The 22,520-nt window shown below is 34.7% G+C and overlaps 1 protein-coding gene across 4 annotated transcripts in view; it reads right to left on the reverse strand.

Moving 5' to 3' along the window:
• Positions 1-22,520, reverse strand: part of RIC1 (RIC1 partner of RAB6A GEF complex) — a 241,998-nt gene that overhangs the window by 45,655 nt on the left and 173,823 nt on the right. For all 4 annotated transcript variants that reach the window (XM_077148249.1, XM_077148250.1, XM_077148248.1 and 1 more), the window contains exons 9-17: positions 17,232-17,376; positions 16,515-16,563; positions 15,542-15,694; positions 13,689-13,892; positions 8,814-8,852; positions 8,381-8,491; positions 7,483-7,572; positions 6,687-6,847; positions 5,591-5,729 (exon numbers count right to left, since the gene is read on the reverse strand). In XM_077148249.1, the coding sequence (XP_077004364.1) occupies positions 5,591-5,729; positions 6,687-6,847; positions 7,483-7,572; positions 8,381-8,491; positions 8,814-8,852; positions 13,689-13,892; positions 15,542-15,694; positions 16,515-16,563; positions 17,232-17,376 (1,091 nt within the window). The remainder of the gene's footprint in view (positions 1-5,590; positions 5,730-6,686; positions 6,848-7,482; positions 7,573-8,380; positions 8,492-8,813; positions 8,853-13,688; positions 13,893-15,541; positions 15,695-16,514; positions 16,564-17,231; positions 17,377-22,520) is intronic.

Raw genomic sequence — 22,520 nt, forward strand, 5'->3', positions numbered from 1 at the left:
TCAAAAACATAAGCATAAAGGTGAAGCTAGTAAACTGAGGAAATATATGAGGGAAATATACAGAGGGAATTGAGCAGAGGGCCAAGGTTGGAGCTTTCAAAGGCAGGAAGAGAAACAGAATGCACAATGCCACACAAACTAGAGGAGAAAAGAATTTCAGAAAAAAAACCAAAACAATGACTGTTCAGAAGACATCGGATTGTGTACCAGCTTTGACATCTGCTGGCTGGATGTATTCAATTAAGCTGTCAGTAAAATTTAGAGTTCTGTCAGGAAAACAGAAGTCATTCTACACACTGTAGTTGAAAAATACTCTGTTGTACAGTATGCTCTTACAGCTTTCAGACTCTACAGAGCACTGAATTTAAAGAAATGGCAAAAGGGTCCAGAAGGCCACAAACTTTGTCATTCATATTCACTTTAGACCAAGTACTTAATAAGCTTGATATGAACTGTTGTTAATTTACAGAGAAGAAATTTAAAAATAAAAATCACAAAACCTCCAAGCACCTGTCACAAAGCCAAGAACTTTACTTAGAAAAATGTCTTTAATAACCCATTTAGAACCTAATGACATGAAAACTTAAAAGGTGTGGAAGGGGTACACGGTTAGAATGCCGATTTTTCATGTGGGAGACCCAGGTTCGATTCCCGGACCATGCACTCCGCTCCCACCCAACCCCCCCCCCCCCCCCCAAAAAAAAACAGATGTGGAGGAACTACAAGAGCTAAACATTTGAATAACAGTAAAACGTAATTGCAGAGGAAAGAGAAAAATGGAAATAAAAGCACAAAAATCGAAACAATATGACCATTTAGGACTGGTATAGGGATGACCTCCTTAAACCCTTCAAAAGACAATAAGGGCATTTACTGCAATTCACCGCAATCTGACTAATGTTCATAATGACCACTTTAAATTTTAAAGATAGTTAACTTCACCACTACATTTCATTAAAACAAAAATATACTTCTCTTTTCCTCAGCCTTCATTTAGTGTTTTACTTTTAAACATTCAATGTTTTCTATTGATATTACAATATGTAAAAACAGGTGACTGCAAGAGCACTCTCAAGCAACTACTGTTTTTTGTTATTGTTTGTTGTTAATGAAGTGTGAACCTATATCCTAAAAATCCCTTACCCTAAAATATCCTGGCAGATGAGTCTGCAGGGATAAGGGAGCCATCTTACTTCCGAACAGTTCTCATTGTTAGAAAGTTGTGAGGTTTTTTTTAAAAATATCAAATCAAGACTTCCTTGCTGCAGAATTCTTGGTCTTCCCTCTGTGCAAGATACAATCAGTCTATTTTCTATTATACTTCAATTTAGTTCTTAATTTTCTCTTTTCTAAGTTACATATGTCTAGTGCCTCTTTGTTAAAGGCCCTCTTAAAATGGGGTACCCAGTACTACCTACTAATGCCACCTGATTGCCACAGCAGACTATTATTATTCCTGGAGTTTGGTATTAAACTGTATTTTTTATGGACAGACCTGCTTTATATTAAACTTCGTTATGCAATTACTTTAAAGCACTAATGCAAACTTATGTTTCAGGAAAAGAAGTGGACTTCAGCTCAGGGAAATTTACTGAACTGCCAGGTACTCTGCACTAGTAAGTCTACATCTGAGATATATAAGGTATGCTTTTTTTTTTCACCTGGAATCAAACCCAAGTCTCCAGCATGGCAGCCACTGTGGCCCGCCCAAGGAATACTTTAAAATATATATATATGAAAACTCAAAAGTACAAGTGATTCTCATTATTTGCAGATTCCACATCTGCAAATTCACTTACTGTGAAAATTTATTCATAACCCCAAAATACTCCTGGCACTTTTCCGGTCATTTGTACACATGCACAGAACAGTGAAAATTTTGAGTCACCCAATGTGCATGTTTCCATCTGATTACTAAACAAGGCAACATTCTGCCTTCCTGTTTTGGCACTCGCACTGTTAAAAAATATCCTTTTCATAGTGTATTTAGTACCACGTTTTTTGCATTTTTGTTGGTGATATCACCGTTTAAAATTATCCCCATAGTGTGGAAGTGTTATCTAGTTTTTCTGATTTGAAAGGATGTATGTACCCTAGAAAAGCCTGTTTTCATCTAAATCCCATTTCGTAAAGGCAGAATCATCCCTATTCAATACTGTATGTTTGAATATGTAATTAGATCATCCCCCTGGAGATGTAATTCAATAAAGAGTGGTTGTTAAGCTCGTTTAGGTGGAGACGTGTCCCCACCTATTTGGGTGGGCCTTGATTAGTTTACTGGAATCCTATAAAAGAGGAAACATTTTGGAGAATAAGGGAGATTTAGAGAGAGCAGAGCAGAACGACATAGCCACAAGAAGCAGAGTCTAGCAGCCAGTGACCTTTGGAGATGAAGAAGGAAAATGCCTCTTAGGAGCGTCATGAAACAGGAAGCCAGGAGAGAAAACTAGTAGATGGTGCCATGTTGCCACATGCCTTTCCAGATGAGTGAGAAACCCTGACTGTGTTTGTCATGTGCCTTCTCACTTGAGAGAGAAACCCTGAACTTCACTGGCCTTCTTGAACCAAGGTATCTTTCTCCGGATGCCTTTAATTGGACATTTCTATAGATTTGCTTTAATTGGGATATTTTCTTGGCCTTAGAACTGTAAATTAGCAACATATTAAACTTCCCTTTTTAAAAGCCATTCTGTTTCTGGCATATTGCATTTCAGCAACTAGCAAACTAGAACACAGGTGTTCCTGACTGCCAGAAGAATGTGATGTATATAATGTTTCGATGTGACTGTGTGATTGTGAAAACCTTGTGCCTGATGCTCCTTTTACCCAGGGTATAAACAGATGAGTTAAAAAAAAAATGGATTAAAAAAATAAATAAATAATAGGGGAGAAAAGGGTAAAATAAATTGGGTAGATGGAAATACTAGTGGTCAATGAGAGGGAGGGATAAGATATATGGTATGTATGAGCTTTTATCTTTTTCCTTTTCTGGAGTGATGCAAATGTTCTAAAAAATTGATAACGGTGATGAATACACAATGATGTGATGATATGGTGAGCACTGATTGTACACCATGTATGGAATGTATGTATGTGAAGATTCCTTAATAAAAACATTAAAAAATAAAGAAAAGAAAGATGTAATGTGACTTACAGAGAAAATACAAGTGCTAGATTAGCTTTGTTCAGGTACGAGTTAGTGTTGTTGGCCATGAGTTCAAGGTTAATGATTAAACAACATGTAAGGCATCTTTATACATAAACTCACATAAAACAAGATATATGTTGATTGACTGAGGAAAATGTGACCAGAGGCTCACAGGAATCTAACCCTATATTTCCTCTAGGAGCAATGGTTTAGTATTTGCTAATTCATTATATGTGGCAACTTTATAGAAAATAAATACCTTGAATAATGAGAACTGAATATATGGAGACTAGGACAATGAATCCTCATATACCTATAATCCAGATTCACAATCATCAAGATTTTGCCAAATTTGCTTCATTTATCTTTCTTTTCTTTTGCCAAAGTATTTAAAATCAAGTCCCAGATATTATGCCATTTTACCTCTATACACATAACATGCATCCCTAAAGTATTTGGATATTTGCATATATAGTCACAATGCCAATATCACATCTTATAAAATGCTCAGTTATTTTGTGGAGTCATCTCTCAGCCCGAATATAAATACCTCCAGTTGTTTCAACAGTGTTTTTTTATAGCTGCTTTGAATCAAGATCCAAGTGAGGCTACCCACTGCATATGGCTGTTATGGCTCTAAGAACTCATTTAATCTAGAAGAGTCTCCCCTCACTTTTCTTCCATGTCACTGACTTGTTGTAGCTACCCTACAGAGTGTTTCACATTTCTGCTTCCTTGTAGTGTCAATTAGATAGGATCTCTGTTCCTATATATCCTGTGAATGAAAGATGATTTTAGAATTTTGGTTAAATTAGTGTGCAAGTTCTTTTGCAAGAAATTTTTTTTAAAGGTTTTTCTGTGAACATCATGTTGCATCACTTCAGGAAGCACACCAAATTCAGTTCACTTGCTTTTAGGGATGCTAAGATTGATTATTAGATGTGGTTATGATAGCCTGATCCCTTTACTGAAAAGCTCCCCATGAATCTTTCATCTAATGGTTCCATACAATGAAATGGCATTTAAAACCAATTCATCCAATGATGATCGCTGGCTGAATGAGTTATTTCCTTAGGGGATGCAAAATGGTGATTCTTTAATTCTCACATGTATTAGCTAGAATTCTTCTGTAAAACAGAATTTTCCCTTAGTCAGATTACCATATAGTTTGCAGAGGAAACAGGAGCCATATTTTAATAACAAATTAAAAATTTATCAAGAAAAGGGAGACCAAAATGGTTAAGCGGTCTAGAACAAATTTCATAGGAGAGATAGCTGACAGAGATGGGAATATTTAGTGTGCAGAAGACACAGAGAATGGTAGAAGGAGAAAAGGGAATGCTAAGGAATGACAAGCTGTCTACAAATATTTTAAAGGTCATCATATGGAAGAGGGAGTAGGCTTATTATTTCTGTTCAAAAGAGCAGAGAACTGGGATAGGCTGTTACAAATCAGATTTTAGATCCATGTTATTTATAGCTTGTGACAAGCACAACTGCAGTGGAAAAGACTTTCCTATGAAATACTGAATTCTCCATAAGCCTAGGGCATTGGTTTTTAAGTATTTAAGTATTTTATGGCGCACTGAGGTTCAATGCAAGTGCCTCAACAGTATGTAAAAGACAGACTGGGCAGTCAAGGCTGATTATACAAATAAAATCTGCCTACAATTTTCTTTGAAAATGGGCTCACGTTAACATGAAGTTTGTAAACCACTGGTATAAGGGAAAGAGCCCTGAAATAGAAAGTTATATGACCTGGATTCTGGTGGCACCACCATACACCTAGTCACTTAAACCAGAAACCAAAGAGGCTTTCTCCTTCCTCATGATCAACTAATCAAGCCCTCACTCCTCTCCCTACATCTGGATTTATCCCACTCCAGTTTATTTTTCCTTTGTAGTTAGAGTAAACTTTATAAAACTTAGATCAAACGAAATGAAGCTTAAAACACTGCTCTTAAGGTAAGACTAAACTTATCAATATATTCTGTAAGACTCATTTCCTAGCTCATACTCCATGTTCCAGCCATTCTGACATTCTTTCAATTCCTCAAAGGTATCATGTCTTCTTTTATCTGTAGACTTCTGCACTACTGTTACTTCTACTTGACGTTTACCCTCCTCACTTAGATGATCTCTACTCATTCTTCAGGTTTCAATTTAAATGGTATAACAATTTTTTTGTTATATACTCTCACAGTAACCTGTATTACTTTTTGATACATACATCACAATTATAATTAATTGTGTATGTAATCATTTGTCTGTTTGAGCAGAAACTGTACGTTTTGTTTGCCACTATAATCCAGCATCTTCACACAAGGTACATACTAGATATTTAGTATTTATTTGTTGAACAAATAAATAGTTCCTGATATCAATTTAAAACACTAAAAACTAAGAAGAAAACTACAAAGAGCTCTAATAATGGAAAGGTACCTGCTGTGGCATTTTTAAGGTGATTCCATTCTCTGTACTCACTGATGTCAAAGTGACAGACACTACCAAGAAAGGATGAGGAATGTAGCGTGACATGGAGACCTCCTGAAGAACTTGAATAGTGGCAGTAGTATTTGGACTGCAAAAACAAAAGAAACCCACACTCCTCAAAAACAATGTTAACAAGGTTTTTAATCTTTTCCACTTATAATAATATTATAGAGTTCATACTTATGAGGACTCAAATGTCTTCCACCTATTGCCTCCTCCTCCCCAAATATCCTTCTATCAGCAGACTGGAAGGGTTAAGGGATATGAAGAAGACATACGAAGATGAGAGAGAAAGGAAACAAGATGTGGGAGGGAAGGAAAAACACTTAGGACAATGCTATAAGAACAGAAATATTTAAGGGGAGAAACCTTGTTGGTTGAGAAAAGATGGGGGGGTGCCTAACATTGAAGCAAGAAAAATTTCTTAATTTTTATCTTTATATTACTCCCCCAATCACTGTTCTACTTTAACTTAACTATTAAACACACACACCCCTATGGCTATTAAAAAATTTCTTTATGGTGGTTAAAAAAAAAGTTCTGTGCAATAAAGCTCAAGAGGTGTACTGTAAATGTTACCAGATGCCAAGAAGACAGGCAGCAATGTAGCATCAGGAGGACTGCAGGTTTTTCCTGTTCCAGGCTATAGCCATCTATCTCAATGGAAGTATGAGTGTTCTAATGACATAATTCCTAAGGCTTTAAAGCTGTGGAACTTCTTAATACTCCACCAAGTGTCTGGAACTCTCAGAGTAATCACTTATTTTCAAGATAGTGGAAAAAGTTAGTATCTAAGGATTTATCCCATCCCTAATTAGATTTTTTTCAAGTGAAACTAGGAAGATTAGCCAAAGAAGTTAGGTGTGCTATTTCTACTTTTTGTAGTGAAAATATGACCACCATATTAATATCACTACTTAAAACTCCTTCCTTTTTAACTCTGGAGACAAAGGAAACTGATTATAAAAGGAGAATAACTGAAAAAACAAAAACTACAGGGGAAACATAATAAAGAGCAAAAAGTGACATGATGCACTATACTTACCCATCAGATTTTCTTTCAATACTGTAAAGGCATATTGAACAGTCTGCTCTAAATACTATTACCATGTCCCGGAAAACACTAAGTAGTAATGTCTCAGCTTGTGCTTTGGTGATGTGAGCAAAAGCATTGTCCAGGTTTGATGTTCGCAAGTATACTCTGAGCTAAGGAAAACAAAAATAAAGAAAATCATAAAGTCAAGATGACCGCCACACATGATCAAATACTTTAGACATGCTGGTTATATCTAAATTTTTTCAAGTAAGACGAGTTAAAAAAAAACACCTTTCTGAGCTTTAATAATAAGTAGATAATGCTAATATTTTGGCAGCTATCTACATTCTACAAATAACTAAAAGATGAAATGACCAAACTGTGAATTGCACTATTATGAGACATTATAATATCTCATATTATATTCCTTTAGAGCTGCATATTTAGATGTAACATATAGAAGCAGGCAGTTTTACAAAATATAAAGATATAAATCAATAAATTAATAAATCTATGTCTAAGGGCAGTCATTCTTAAAAACTTTTCTACTTTAACTGTGTTCTTCTAGTTTCAATCTTTATAGAAAAATGTATAATAGCTAAAATCCTTAGAAAAAGTTATCTTAGAAGTTTTGAGTCATCACTTTAAAAAGTTAAAAACAATAACAACCTGAAATAAAAATCCTATTAGGTAGAAACAGCCACTTAAAAAATAAAATGTTTTGTTTGTTTCCAGATAATTCTCATCTAATTTAGTATCTTTAAAATACAAAAACTTGTCATTTTTGAGTAAAAGTTTTTTTTACCTCTTCTTGACGGTCATTTATGTTATAGCATGCAAGGACAATAAAATCATTCCACCAGGCCAAGCCACCTGTCACAATCATATTTTGCTCCTTAAAAGATAAAAAAAATCCCACATATTTTAAATTACACTACCAGAAATTACAAGAAAATAAGACAATTACAAAATATTCCTAGGCAGACAATGAAAGCTCATATCACTGCTCCTTTACTCTCTATTCCCCCAATTAAGTTTTACTTTAGGGCCTTTATGAATAATGACTCATATCCTAATTAAAAAACTAAACTCTTCTTGAAGGCAGAAAATACATCACTGGAAATAACTGAGTACCATACAGCATAACTCCTATCCCCCGCCTTTCAACAGATCTAGTTAAATATTGGCTTTATCATTTATCAGTGGGGTGACTTTGAATCTTATTTTCTCTTTTATAAAATGATAAGTAATAAAAAAAATGATAAGTAATAGTGCCCTCCTTGGGTTTTTATGAGGTTTTATGGGATAAAATAGTACTTCAAAGTATCCGGTATACACTAGGTGCCTACTAAATGTTAATTTCCTTCTCTTTACCTCCTATTTTACTTTTACAAAATCCCACTGCATACATATGTATGCTAGTCAAATGTGTATATCATACATTCACAAGCAGGGAATGATCTCAAATTGTGTGGAAATTTACTCTGATCACATCTGATGAACTCAACTGGGAATGTCAAGAGTAAATTCTTAAGTTAAAGATTATGGTGTCTGATCTTAACATGAATTAAAAACAATTCTAAAATTTCAATACAAGATCTTTTATCAAAATCAACTCAAGACATAATTCAATATCACTAGCTGTTTCATATTGTAGTTCTCTTAAACTTTGAAAAATAGGTTTTCAATTTCAAAAGACTAACCTGGGTAATATTCCCAAAAAGTTTCCATTTTTTGGTGAGTAAAGAGTAATGTGCAAAACCAAACTTGCCAACCACAGCAATATTCTGTCCAAGCTTATCAATAGCGGAAAACTGTTTAAAAAAAATGAAGAACTCTTATTTGCAAACCTATATACTTTACGAGGTATAAACAACTTAGTAATTGTCAAGCAGATATATTAACAAATGTTTGCTAAGTGGATATATATAAAAGGCCAAATTCTAAAATCTGAATATTTATATACAAGTCATATTTGACAAAATTATTGTTGTTAATACACTAGCAAATAGTGGATCAAGTACCAAAATTTTACTCTTATCAACACACCTTATAAAGGGCGCAATTCCTAGAACACCTCTTGGAATAAATGTTATCCAATGAAAGTAAGCACAAACAAAATACCAAATAGCTTACCCGTATAGGCCAGTTGTTCTCTAGATAGATACTGGAAATCTAGAGAAAATAACACAGTGGTTTGGTAAGACCGCTGAAATGTATTTAAACTTAGAGCATTTAGATAATTAACTTATAAGATTCATTTTCCTAAACAATGTTTAAAGTACCCCCAAGTAACGGGTATTACTAGCAGAATACTTGCAATTTATCATTAATACATATCCACTATTTCACATCCTTGTCTTAACCATTTTATAAATTTTTAGACATCAGGTTTTACTCCTTTCTCAGAAGTTTTTGTATATTTGTTTTAAATATCAAATGCTCAATAAATAGACTGATAACAGATTTTTAAAAAACATTCACAATGACAACCAAAATATTTTGTCAACAAACATAGTATAGATAACAATCTTATCTAATGAAATTAAAGCTTCAGCAAGGGAGTTGTTTTTGTTTTCTAACAAAAAATTTTATTAATTTTTCACTTTTCTAACTAAGTGACAATACACATGTATAAAATTTAAACAATATAAAAATACACAAAGCACAAAATAAAATTATCTTTTTTAATCATTGCTCAGGGACAAACAATGGTCAGTATCACGTCTATCTCCAAACAAAAGTCCATATACATATAAGCCCCCATACTATTTTTCAATTGGGGTGTCCAACTTATTCATCTACAAGAACTCATTACAGATATTAACTCTTGGTCTGCAACATAAATAGTAAACATATTTTTCATGTTGTCTGCCTTACATCTTTATCCATGGTGTATTATTATGCTAACAAGAATCCCCTTTGGGATAATGTAGAGTAGGTAAATTCTAGCTTTACTGAAACTGCTGATTTAAGTAGTTTTCTTGAGTTTGTGGTGGGAGTGGGGAGAGAATTAACAAGAGAACAAAGGGAAGTCTTCTGTTCCTGGAATAAGAGAAGTTTCAATGTATTCAAATTCATTTTCATTTTACTCAAGGAAAAATTGTCGCATATTATAAAAGGAAAAAAAGGCAAATTAAAAAGCCAAGTGAAATGCAATCCAATTCAGTGAGCTTCTTTGTGTAATGTGAAAACATAAGTAAAAGCAATATGTTGAAAACACTTGTATTAATGCTGATAAAATTTATTCATAAAGCTATTTATTAGACTTCACTTATTATCTAGTAAGTCAACTTAAAGTAAGTTAATAGCTTTTAGTACTATAGGGAGCTTCTATTGCGAGTGGTGGTTTGTGGAAGCCTACTGCATAATTAAAGATAACAGTGTCACTGATGCTTCAATACTTAACTTGACTTTCAACAAATATGATGCACTGCTCAAATTCATTAATAAAATTCACTAGAACAGGTGAAATTTTAGTTCAAGTCTATTATTCTGAATAATGATAGACTTGAACTAATAACTGGGAGGTAAAATAAAAGTCAAAAGCAGTTTTCTAAGAGGCTGCAAAAAATTCTTCTAACGGATGAAGAAAATACAAATAGTCACTTGAAGAAAGGCATGCCAACATATAACTGAGCCAGTCACACAGGCCACTAAAAAGAACATTCCACTTCCCCAAAACTTGGTGTTTCATAAGTACTTAGGGAACATATGTGGGTGGGTAAAAGTAAGGTGGAATCTCACCATAAAAGTAGATTACAACATGAAGAGTTTCTAATCATGGGAACCAAAGTTTAATCTTATATGATCATACTCGGATAAGTAACTATAACAGGAAAACCACTTATTTTTTTAATTTGCAAAAGTATATGAGGCATCACAAATCACAAATGGCCTATTTTTAAAATTCAAAGTAGAAGTTTATTTCTCATCCAGTTTTGCATCTGAAGATGTTACGAGATCTAGACTAAAACAAAAACTACCTTCCCATATTGACCTTTATTGAATTGTGGGCTTTACCTCTAATACTAAGAAGAGGATACGGTGCAAGAAGAGGAAAGAGGCTGCCCATAAATAATGAAAAAACTCAGGTCATGACTGCATACTTAGGACACAGAAGTCATACCACACCACTGGGAAACTGAGTGTTAGAGTACAGAAGCTCTAGCCTTCTTATATTTGGATTTTTTAGTATCTTAAAGAGTCTGAATCTACTTTTTAAATATATATTTTAAAAAGTCATTCCACTAAAATCCTGCATCCCTGTCTAAAATATTTGTCCCTAATTGGCAAGACTAAGAGAGCTATCCTCCTAGCAGATTTGATCTGTGCCAAACATCACACCTGGTACATTGGATAACACTGTAGGAACGACAGCAGATCATCTCTAAATCAAACAGCTTTTAAAACCTTCACTGCCAAAGCCTCTAATATAGTACCTGACACATTGTAGGTATCTCATAACCCATATTTGGCAAAGGCTTATTTTTTCCAAGTAGGGACAGGTTAACTATAAAACTAACATCCTCTCAACAGTGGACAAAAATGATTCACATACTTTCAAGAAATAAATGTCACATAATACAAAATAATTAGTGTTCAAATAAATGGTTGCCCAAGATGGAACACACAGAAAACCGGAAGAGTTTTTTTGCTTTTTAAAATTTCACATTGTATTCTATCTATATTTGAACAAACTACTCTTATAATTAAAAAAAAATTATAGATAGAAAAATCAAATTTTTAAAAAAGTATGCAAAGCACTTTCCTTAGCACCAGCTATTAACACTGCTTCTGACAGGTACATTTTTGGGTTATTTTAGTGAAAAGAAGAAACATTAAAGAATCTTCTAATTTGGAAAGTATGTAGTATAAGGCAAAAGATGTTAACGAACAAAATCCAGTACTCTAGATGAGGAAGAGATAAGAGCAAAATTAGCGCTCATCTGATGAACTCAACGTTGTGCAAGAAGTACAAATAACATGCACAAAGCTACTTTAATGGAAGAGTGGGCATTCATCCTAGACAAAAAGATACGTTGAAGAGGGAACTAAACCAGGCACATGTTTCTTCAGGGAGTCATCATTATGGTTAAAAGCCTTAAAGGTAAAGCTTTTAGCATTATATAAACACTGTAAACCACCATACCAAAACACCACCAAAAAGTATTACATCGAATTATTGGGTGAAGTGCCAAAAAACAAACAAAATATAGGACAACTCAGGTAAAAACACAACCAAACAGGCAAAATCTAGGTTTTAGCTCAAAGTCAGTAGTAAATTATATGATTCAACATTTAGTATCTAGCTTTTAAAATAGGTTAGGTTTTTACTTTTTTAGATTATAATACTATATCTAAATTGTGATATGAATAGGTCTGCCACTTCCCTGCTGTGAGACCTCAGGCAAGTCATGTAACTTTCCTATATTTCAGTTTCCTCATGTATAAAATCCAATTGGACTAGATGATCTCTAAGGTCCTTCCAGCTCTAAAAATTCTATGAATCTATTATAATTTAATTGTTTTTGGGAGTATAACTCTGGCATTATTTTTATTAGTTTGAAGGAAACAGAAAAAAAGTAAGCAAACAGAGCTAACCAAGATCTAAATATCTTTAGCTACCTAAAGAACGACAGAAGAATATTGCTAGTACTATTCTGTCTGCAGTCCTAAAATCTGTGTTACATCCTTTTTATTTGGGATGCTCCCTAGATGGCTAAGAATCACAGAATCACTGAATTTTTGAACTGGAAGGAAATTCCATTTTTGTTATTGCCTGATGGATTTTTGAGTTCCAGACCTACCTTCTTTGATTCTCTGTTCTACTTGGCTCTCTGGTAACACAGAAGACCTGTCTAGGCAGAACTGGCATTGATGCTAGGTCAGTGTAGAATGAATAGTTCAAAGTATGGGGAAATGAAAATAGCAGAGAAATGGCTATAGGAGAGAAGTGGAAAATTTTAGTCAAGGAGGCAGCTGATGCAGTTTTATTTAATAACGCTTAGTAATTATAAAATGGTATGCACATTGTTTGATTTTATGAGTTTACTATGTAAATTAAATAAATTTTCTTTTAGTGTATACCACATGTTCAAAGTAGGAGATATTCCTCCTTCAATCTTTCTTAGATTGACCATTTTCCTGTCTCTCATTACCTCCCCTCAAAGTTAGCTGAAAGTAAAATGGGAATTGAGGTCAGCTAATAAGGTAAAAGTATAGAGAGAACTAAGGCAAAGAAACTGTGGAAACAAAAACTGACTAAAAGAAACTAATTAAAAAATCAACTATGGTGTACCTAAGACATTTTGGCTTTAAAGAGGAAAGAAGACACACCACTTGGGACTCTGATACTTTGTTTGCAAGTTTTTTTCAAGAAACTTCTGTTTATTGGTTTCCCCAAATTTATTTTATTTTGTATCAAAACTCAGAATAACTTTCATGTTAAATGAAATATATTAGAATTACTAAAACTAATTTTTCTTTATATCTGAAAAATTAGTAAATTATTTGAAACAAGATTAAGTAATAAAATTGCAGACTAGCCACAAGTCCGTAATTCAGGTTCAAAGTTAGGCAATTAAACTCAGTGTGGCCCCATTAGAACTACAATCTATTACTACAAACTGCAACCGACAGAGCACTAGTCAATACTGTTGCATTCCATGAAATTATCACATCTTTGCCTATGCAACTTGACACGGTTAAAATTATACAAAAAGAAGCTGAAAGTACAATAAACCATTTTACTTAATGAACAGACAAAACATAAAGCTTCCAATTCTTGACACTGCACTACTAATGGACTTAAAGCAGGCGGGCATTACTCTACATTAAGTGGAAAAAAAAAGGAGAAGACATGTAAGGACAAGAACACAGAAAAGCAGAGAGACATAACAGTCAAAAAGATTAAAAAGAGTCTTGATTCTCTGAAGCAACATCTGAAATATTTAAAAATCTGCTTCAGGATTGACTAAATCAATAAATAATCAGTAATTGAAGAGTTACCTGCACAACATGCCAATGCCGATGTCCAAGTAGAGTACTTAAACCCTGAGACTCTAAACCCTCATTTGCAAATGGGCTCTTTTCCCGACTGGGCTTATTTTCAGAGTGTGCTGAAGAACTTCTGGGATTCTGGGCTTGTGAGGCCTCTCCACAGTTCAAGTACAATCGATCCTCCCCCTGAAGCAACACCTGCTCTTGGTTACTCTAGATGATGGCAAGGGGAAGCAGAGGGGCAAAGAAGGAAAGCAAATAACTGAATTTCACATAGGTGGAAGTAATATTTACTTCTATTACAGAAAATGTATTACAATTCTCAACATCACTTTTCTTCAAAGAGGACAAAGGCTACATACAATCTCAAGTACTACTATATTTGAAGAAAACAAACAATATTTTTAATGATTACTCCAAGTATAAATGAAATATTTGTTAAAGTTTGTTTTATCATATAGATGCCAAAACATGCCCAAGTTTACAAATGCTATAGTAGTACCTTTCATTACTACTTTATATATCATTCTGATATGACAATACTATGAAAGATTTTCCATCTGAAAAACTGAACATAATTACTCATTGTTTACAGTTTACGAAGTCCTTTCCCTTAAAATACCTCAGGAAAGATGGTAAGAAGACATGTTTTGCCAAAATGTGAGTGTATGTGCTCACCCATGTACCCAACATGGCAAGAACAGGGGGCGGATTAAAAATAACTGGATACTGGAAGATGAGAAACTCATGGAAAACAAGAGTACTTTAAGCCTATAGTCCTGGTTCAGAACAATTCAACACTCATTTGGTAAATGTTTTTTAGTGCCAAGGACTCTGCAAGCTTGGAGGATATTCAGACAAATAAAATAGTTTCTGCTCTTGTGATTATGCCCTAGTGTTCAATTAAATGACCAGCGTGCTCGAAGGTTGAGTAGGACTCTTCAATGTTTATTCAAATGTGACAGATTATACACACCACCATTTCCATTATAGTACAAATGGTGTCTTGACATAAAACTCAAGAGTCCCCATTAATTATTATTTGGGATGGGGAGAGGGGAAGAAGGAATAATCTATGCTTATGTCCTGGGGATCTTTAAGTTCAATTACTGATATGGGATCTAAGATCTCATATCTAGGTTATTTTCTTTTTCAATGTGCTATAATTTTTTAAATTAGAAATCAGCTGCACCAAATGTTTTCAAATCCACTGGTGGGAGGTATTAAGATATACAGTACTAACATGTGAATATATATATATATAAATTATATATTATTTTATATATATACATATATAATTTCAGACTGATAAATGTGAGGACTTATACTATAATTTAGGACACTGTTCCCCAGATTTGGGACACTGTTTCCCAAAGTAGGTTCCTAGAAATATTTTCTTCAAGGCGTTTCTTCATAGTTAAACAAGCTGAAAGAACACAGCTTTTTAAATACTAATTCTTGGATTTTCATCATGCACACCAGCCTATAAAAGACTCTCGAGTCCAACAATAAAGAAATCTCTATAGTTTTGTTAATCCCTACTTTTCACACCCAGAAAAAGAGAATTTTTCTCCCCCTGTGTAATTAACATATTAAATAACATTCTTATAAGTAGTGCCTGGCAGGAACACTTTGGGAAATGCTATTCAAGTAAAGACTATTATTCAAGCTATTCAAGTAAATCTGTAAATATTTTCCTTCCAACTGTTGGACCCTATTTTAAAACAAGAAACACAAATACACACAAAAAAGATAATATGCCTACATTAGGAATACATATCAACATATCTGCATCATAAAGAAGAGTATGAAATTATAAAATGAAAACCACTAAAAAAAATCAGAGTTTTAAATATACTTACCATACAAGGGTTTACAGTGAGTACACTCTTGATAAATTGAAACAGCAGAATGCCAGGCTGTTTAACTATACTCTTGAGGTTGGACTCAATTTCAGTATTTTGAGAACCAAATCCGCTGATTACCCATAGATGATATCCTTCTGCACCCCAGCTCTTGTGGTAGAGGGAGTGAAGGGAAGGAGAAGGGAAAATAAGCAAAGCAATAAAAAATCTGTTACCCTTTCCTAGCTTCAAATATTCAAATTCTGAAATAACCAACAACAGCATTATTAATGGGAAACCATGACAAACTTAATGTAGAAGAGAATCACCCCTTTAACCACATCTTAGCTATTTCTAGAGAAAATACAGTCACTGCTCTCTACCTAAAATAGTGAAAATATTACACTACAATCTTAGTTCAAATTTCAGATTCTCAATCCTAAGAAACATCCACTGCACTTTCTAACCTCATTAAGAAATGTTTTTACGTAAAGATTGGGGGTTACCTCAATGTTTCTGACAAAAACTCTGGAAAATAGGAAATAATCTTTAAAAAATGTTACAATATCAATTGTAACTCTTAACATACATCTATGAACAGCCTTACAAATACACTCAAATATACACCTGTGCGTCCTCTAGGAAAATAACCCACTGAGCATTTCACTTTATGTTAAAAGAAAGGAGTCTATGAGAAGTAAGTGCTAGTTAAGTCACACAAGAAAAGGAAAAAGAAAGGCTTGATATGAACAGTCATTATCTCCACAAAGATGAGAGGGGCATGCTGGACAAATCTAAGCAAAACCAAAATCAAATACTGAAATTATGCAGCCTCCTGATTAAAAGAAAAACTTACATCAAAGCAAGAATGTGTAAAGAAGAGTTTGGCCAGACTAAAACACCTTTGTGATTTTATGAGACCAAGATCAGAAAAAAGGAAAAGAAATCGAAGTTCCTCACACTATACCAATTTTTTACAGAAACTGCTTACCATAGAATTGATCTTAAGGGGGTCTTTTTTGATACCATCAGACCTATAACTGAAACAGAGTAGAAACTTAATTTAAAAGAGCCTTCTATTTACATACTGTGCACATGATATTTGGCTTTATTTTTCTTACATTCAAATTAATTTTGCTCCTTTAAATTAAAAGAGAAACATATAATCATGCATGGAATTATAAGACTGCTGGCTAATTCACCTAATTATATCACTGAGCCAAATTCTTCTAGGTCCAAGTGGCTTCTTGACAGGGTTATAAAATTTGGGAAGGTGTGTTCATTTTGTCAAGAACAAATTTCAGGGTAGTATATGAAGTGAGACGAGATTTCAACCACCAATCAATTCACTAATGAGATAACGTAACTCTCCACTTTCTACTAATTATGTACATAGGTTACCTCTTAATAGATGATAAGCTACCTGAAAGCAAACCTATGTCTAATTCAACCTTAAATCTAATATGTTGTCATATGCACAACAGGGGTTCAATAAATAAATATAATTTTATTGAGTGAACACAGTTTTAAAAGGATAGACTTGGAGAATCAATACATTCTGAAAAAATTAATTGAAAATCTTAGAAAATGTTTTGGGGTAAGAAGCAAAGAAGGTAAAAAAGGGTAGGTCTATGACACAAGGTGTGTGGGTGTGTTACATGAGGGTTAACAGAGTCACTTCATCTAAAATTTTTTGTAATCGACTCACGCAAAATCTCCTCCAAGTGTACATATCAGCTGGGCTCCAAACACACTCCATAAAGAAAGACCTCCATATTCCCAAGTTACTATTACGACACTGTTGTCAGGAGACCATTTCATCAATTTAACAGCTCCTGTTTTGTTCCAAATGTCTGTTAGGAAATAGTTATAAGTTAAAAATAAATGATTGCTTCAGAAATCTTTAGTATTTTTTTACTCTATACCTTCAGGTCTAAATGAGTAGCAAAGATATGATCCCTTCCAATAATCAGGTGAATTCTGCTCATTTAGGCCATTAAAAATCAGTAAGTACATTACCCTTTACCTGATCTAAGCGGAACAAATTCAGTGCCCAAGTGAATTATAAGAACTTAAGCCCTTTCTGGCCACATTTAGCTTGAATGACTAGAACTTTGAAGTTTTAAAAGTCTTGGGGGCGGGGGGGGTGGTGTGATCGTGGCTCACAGGCAGAATTCTCGCCTGCCATGCCGGAGACCCAGGTTCAGTTCCCAGTGCCTGCCCATGTTAAAAAAAAAAAGTCTGGTGAGGCAGGGCAAGATGGCAGCCTAGTGAAGTGTGGGATTTAGTTTTTTCTCCAGAGAAGCTCGTAAATAGCCAGGAATGGTACACAACAACTGCTGAGGTAACATCAGTGACCAAACACACAGCATACACCATAAGTCCCCCAAGCTGTGGAGGCTGGCACCTCTATACCATAGGCATGGCAGGCAGGTTCCCTGAAGGGAAAGGAAATAGACTTTACTAGTAGCAAGGGCTTAGCTTAACCAGGCTCAATCGTGGAATTAATTAATAAATTCTGACTACAGAAAATAGGCCCCCAGCACATATAAACCTGGAAAAAGGACTAAAAGTAGTAGGAGTTTTTGCCCCGGCAAAGAGGAACTGGTGTTGATGGAAAAAGAAAAAAAACAAACCAACTAACCAGGGGCTTTTTGAGTTGGACAGCAAAAAATACTGGAAAAAGGCTTGACCCCTAGTAAAGGGGGCACACAGAGCATGGAGATACATAGAGCCACACACATACCATCTTAAACTCTTGATTGACTAACCCAAAGAGTAGGGGTCCAGCTCTGATAAGACTTTAAAAAAAATTTTTTTTTATTAATAAAACCAATCACCATACAATATGAACATTCTTTTTTTCCATCACATAATTGTATATTCATCATCATGATCATTTCTTGGAACGTTTGCATCAATTCAGAAAAATAAATTTAAAAAACCAGAAAAGAAACTCATATATACCATACCCCTTGCCCCTCCCTTTCACTGATCACTAGCATTTCAATCTACTAAATTTATTTTAACCTTTGTTCCCCCTATTATTTATTTATTTTTAATCCTACAATCATCTTCAAGAAGCATGGCTACTGGAACACAGCTCGACATTTTCAGGCAGTTCCCTCCAGCCTCTGTTGTGCCTTAACTAAAAAGGTGATATCTATTTAATGCGTAAGGATAACCTCTGTTTGGAATCTCTCAGCCACTGACATTCCATTTTGTCTCATTTCTTTCTTCCCCCTTTTCGGTCGAGAAGGTTTTCTCAATCCCTTGGTGCTGAGTCCCAGGTGATTCTAGGATTTCTGTCCCATGTTGCCCGGAAGGTCCACACCCCTGGGAATCATGTTCCACGTACAGAGGGGGAGGGCAGTGCGTTTGCTTGTCGTGTTGGCTGAGAGAGGCCACATCTGAGCAACAAAAGAGGTTCTCTTGGGGGTGATTCTTAGGTCTAATTTTAAGTAGGCCTAGCCTATCCTTTGCTGGATTAAGTGAAGAGGCATTTTTTCTTTTTTTCTACTCCTAACAGCTCATTAGATAGAACTGGAAGCACTCTCAGGCTTGAGCACTACCCCAGTCAAGGGTAAAATTAAGCTTCCCTGTGAGACAAAGTAACTTGTCAGGTGGAAGGAGTTAATTCCCTAAAGGGTATATCTTCCTGAAGAGAAAGGTGGGGCCCACATCAAGTGGAATCCCTCCTTCAAGGAATTCAGTTCCCAGGGACTGGAAAACTGAAACAATTAAAGCCATCCTGCAACCTCACCTCTGACTCAACCATATAGAGGCAGGGAGAGTCTGCTGAAATTAAAGTCACCAAATCACTTTACCCTGGTGGGAACCACAGGCAGACAAATGCCACATGCTGGGCAGGATAAGCTACGCACAGAGTGTGGAGGCTTCATAGGAAAGTCTGACAACCTTCTGGGTATCACCCAAAGGGAAAAATGATGCTGGTTACACTTTACTCCTGAGACATGGGACTGACTGGGAAAATTTGAGCAGGGTGTATAATATCTGAGGAGACTCCTCAAAAAAAAAAAAATCCAAATAAGCAGAACAAGAAACAGAAAAATAAAAATGGAAAAATTTTGATCAGTTAAACAGAACTTATGCTAAAGGTCTAGAATAAGTTGAACTGAATGTCAAAGAACAGATAAAGAACAAAGACATCCGGCAAGAAAATCATAGGTAAAAGAGTGAAAACAACCTCCAGAATAAACTAATTAAGGAAATCAAATGCCTAAATGCCAGCAAAAAATGACTAATCATACTAGGAAAATTGAAAATGTGGCCCAGTCAAAAGAACAAACCAAAACTTCAAATGAGATACAAGAATTGAAACAACTAATTTAAGATGGTCGAACAGACATGGAAAATCTTATCAAAAATCAAATCAATGAGTTGAGGGAGACTATAAAGAAGACACTGGGCACACAAAAAGAGGAACTTGAAAGTTTGAAAAAACAGGTAACAGAGTTTATGAGAATGAAAGGCACAACAGAGGAGATGAAAAAATGGAAACTACAACAATAGATGTGAAGAGGCAGAAGAAAGAATTACTGAACTATATACAGGACTGGAGGTCTGAAATCCAACACTTAAAAGAAAATATAGGGAAAAGAATGGAAAAATATGAGCAGTCTCAAAAAATTGAACGACAACATGAAGCATATGAATATACGTGGTCTGAGTGTCCCAGAAAGAGAAAAGAAGGGAAAAGGAGATGGATTACTGGAGGAAATAATCACTGAAAACTTCCCATCTCATATGGAAGATGTAAAATTACACATTAAAGAAGTGCAGCATAACACAAACAGAATAGATCCAAACAGACATACTCCAAGACTCTTACTAACCAGATTGTCAAAAGTCAAAGAGAAAGAGAATTCTGAAAGCAGCCAGAGGAAAGTAATCCATCACATACAAGGGAAGCCCAATAAGACTATGTGTGAATTTCTCAGCAGAAACCATGGAGTCGAGAAGGCAGTGGTATGATATATTTAAGATTCTAAAAGAGAAAAACTGTCAACCAAGAATTCTATGCCCAGCAAAATTGTGCTTCAAAAAGGAAGGGGAGATTAAAAAATATTCACACAATCACTGGGAGAATTTATGACTAAGAGACTGGCTTGCAAGAAATACTAAAGAGCACACTAAAGGCAGATAGGAAAAGGCAGGAGAGAGAGGTCTGGAGAAGAGTGTAGAAACGAGACTATCAGTAAAGGTAAAAAGAGGAAAAAAAACAGGTATGACATATAAAATCCAAACAGAAAAATGGTAGAAAAATGTTCTGCCTTCACAGTAATAACATTCAATGTTAAGGGATTAAATCTCCAATCAAAAGACACAGACTGGCAGAATGGATTAAAAAACAGGACCCATCTACATAATGTTTATTGCAGACTCATTTTAGACCCAAGGACAAAACAGGTTGAATGTGAAAGGTTGGGAAAAGATATTTCATGCAAACAACAATCAGAAAATAGCAGGAGTAGCTATACTAATTCCAACAAATTAGATTTCAAATGTAAGACAAAAGAGACAAAGAAGGATACTATGTGTTAATAAAAGGAACAATTCAACAAGAAGATATAATCATAAATATGTATGCACTGAACCACAGTAGTCCAAAGTACATGAGGCAAACACTGACAAGGAGAAATAGACACCTTTACAAAACAGATGGAGACTTCAATTCCCTACTCTCATCAACGGATAGAACATCTAGACAGAGGATCAATAAAGAAACACAGAATTTGAATAATATGATAAATGAACTAGACTTCACAGACATTCACACAACATTACACTCCACAAAAGCAGAACACACATTTTTCTCAAGTGCTCATGGATCATTCTCAAGGACAGACCATATGCTGGGTCACAAAGCAAGTCTCAATAAATTTTAAAAAAATGAAATAATACAAAACACTTTCTCAGATCTTAATGCAATGAAGTTGGAAATCAATACAGGCAGAGAGAGGGCCAGAAAATTTACAAACATATGGAAGTTAAACAACACACAAGCAATTGGGTCAAGCAAGAAATTACAAGAGAAATCAGTAAATATCTCAAGTCAAATGAAAATGAAAACGTCACATATCAAAATTTATGGGCTGCAAGCAATGGCAGTGTTAAAGAATGAATCACCTCAAGTGCCTAAATTAAAAAATAAGAAAGAGCAAAAATTGAGGAATTAACTGTTTAGTTGGAAGAACCAGAAAAAGAACAGCAAACTAAGCAAGCCCAAGTAAATAAAGAAAAGAAATAATGGAGATGAGAGCAGAAATAAATGAAACTGTGAACATAAAAACAATTAAGAAAATCAACACCAGATATTGGTTCATTGAGAAAGATCAATAAAATTGACGGACCCTTAGCTTAGTGACAAAAAAAAGTGAGGATGCAAATAAATAAAACCAGAGATGGAAGAGACATAATCACTAACCCTGCAGAAACAAAGGAGGTAATGAGAACTATGAGCAATTACATGCTAATAAACTAGACAACATAGATGAAAAGGACAACTTCCTAGAAAGGCATGAACAACCAACACTGACTTGAGAAGAAACAGAAAGCCCCAACAAAGCAAGCACAATAAAGACACTGAATAAGTCACCAAGACCTTATACCCAAAGCATAAGCATATTGAAAAAAGAAATAAACAGGAACTCCCCAAAATTAAACACGCGTGTATAAAAAGAACTCTGTCAAGAAAATAAAAAGGCAGCTTACACAATGGGAGACAATATTTGGAAACCACTTATCAGATAAGGATTTAGTATCCAGAATATATAAAGAAATTCTTCAACTCAACAACAAAAAGACAAACAACCCAACTAAAAAATGTGCAAAAGACATGAACAGATATGTCTCAGAAGAGGAAATACAAATGGGTAAAAGGAACAAGAAAAGATGTTCAACATTAGAAATGCATAACAAAACAATGAGTTACCATCTGACACCCACTAGAATGGCCATTATCAAAAAACAAAAA

Source organism: Tamandua tetradactyla, chromosome 2 (assembly GCF_023851605.1).
Source record: "Tamandua tetradactyla isolate mTamTet1 chromosome 2, mTamTet1.pri, whole genome shotgun sequence".
In the NCBI taxonomy this organism is placed as follows: domain Eukaryota; kingdom Metazoa; phylum Chordata; class Mammalia; order Pilosa; family Myrmecophagidae; genus Tamandua; species Tamandua tetradactyla.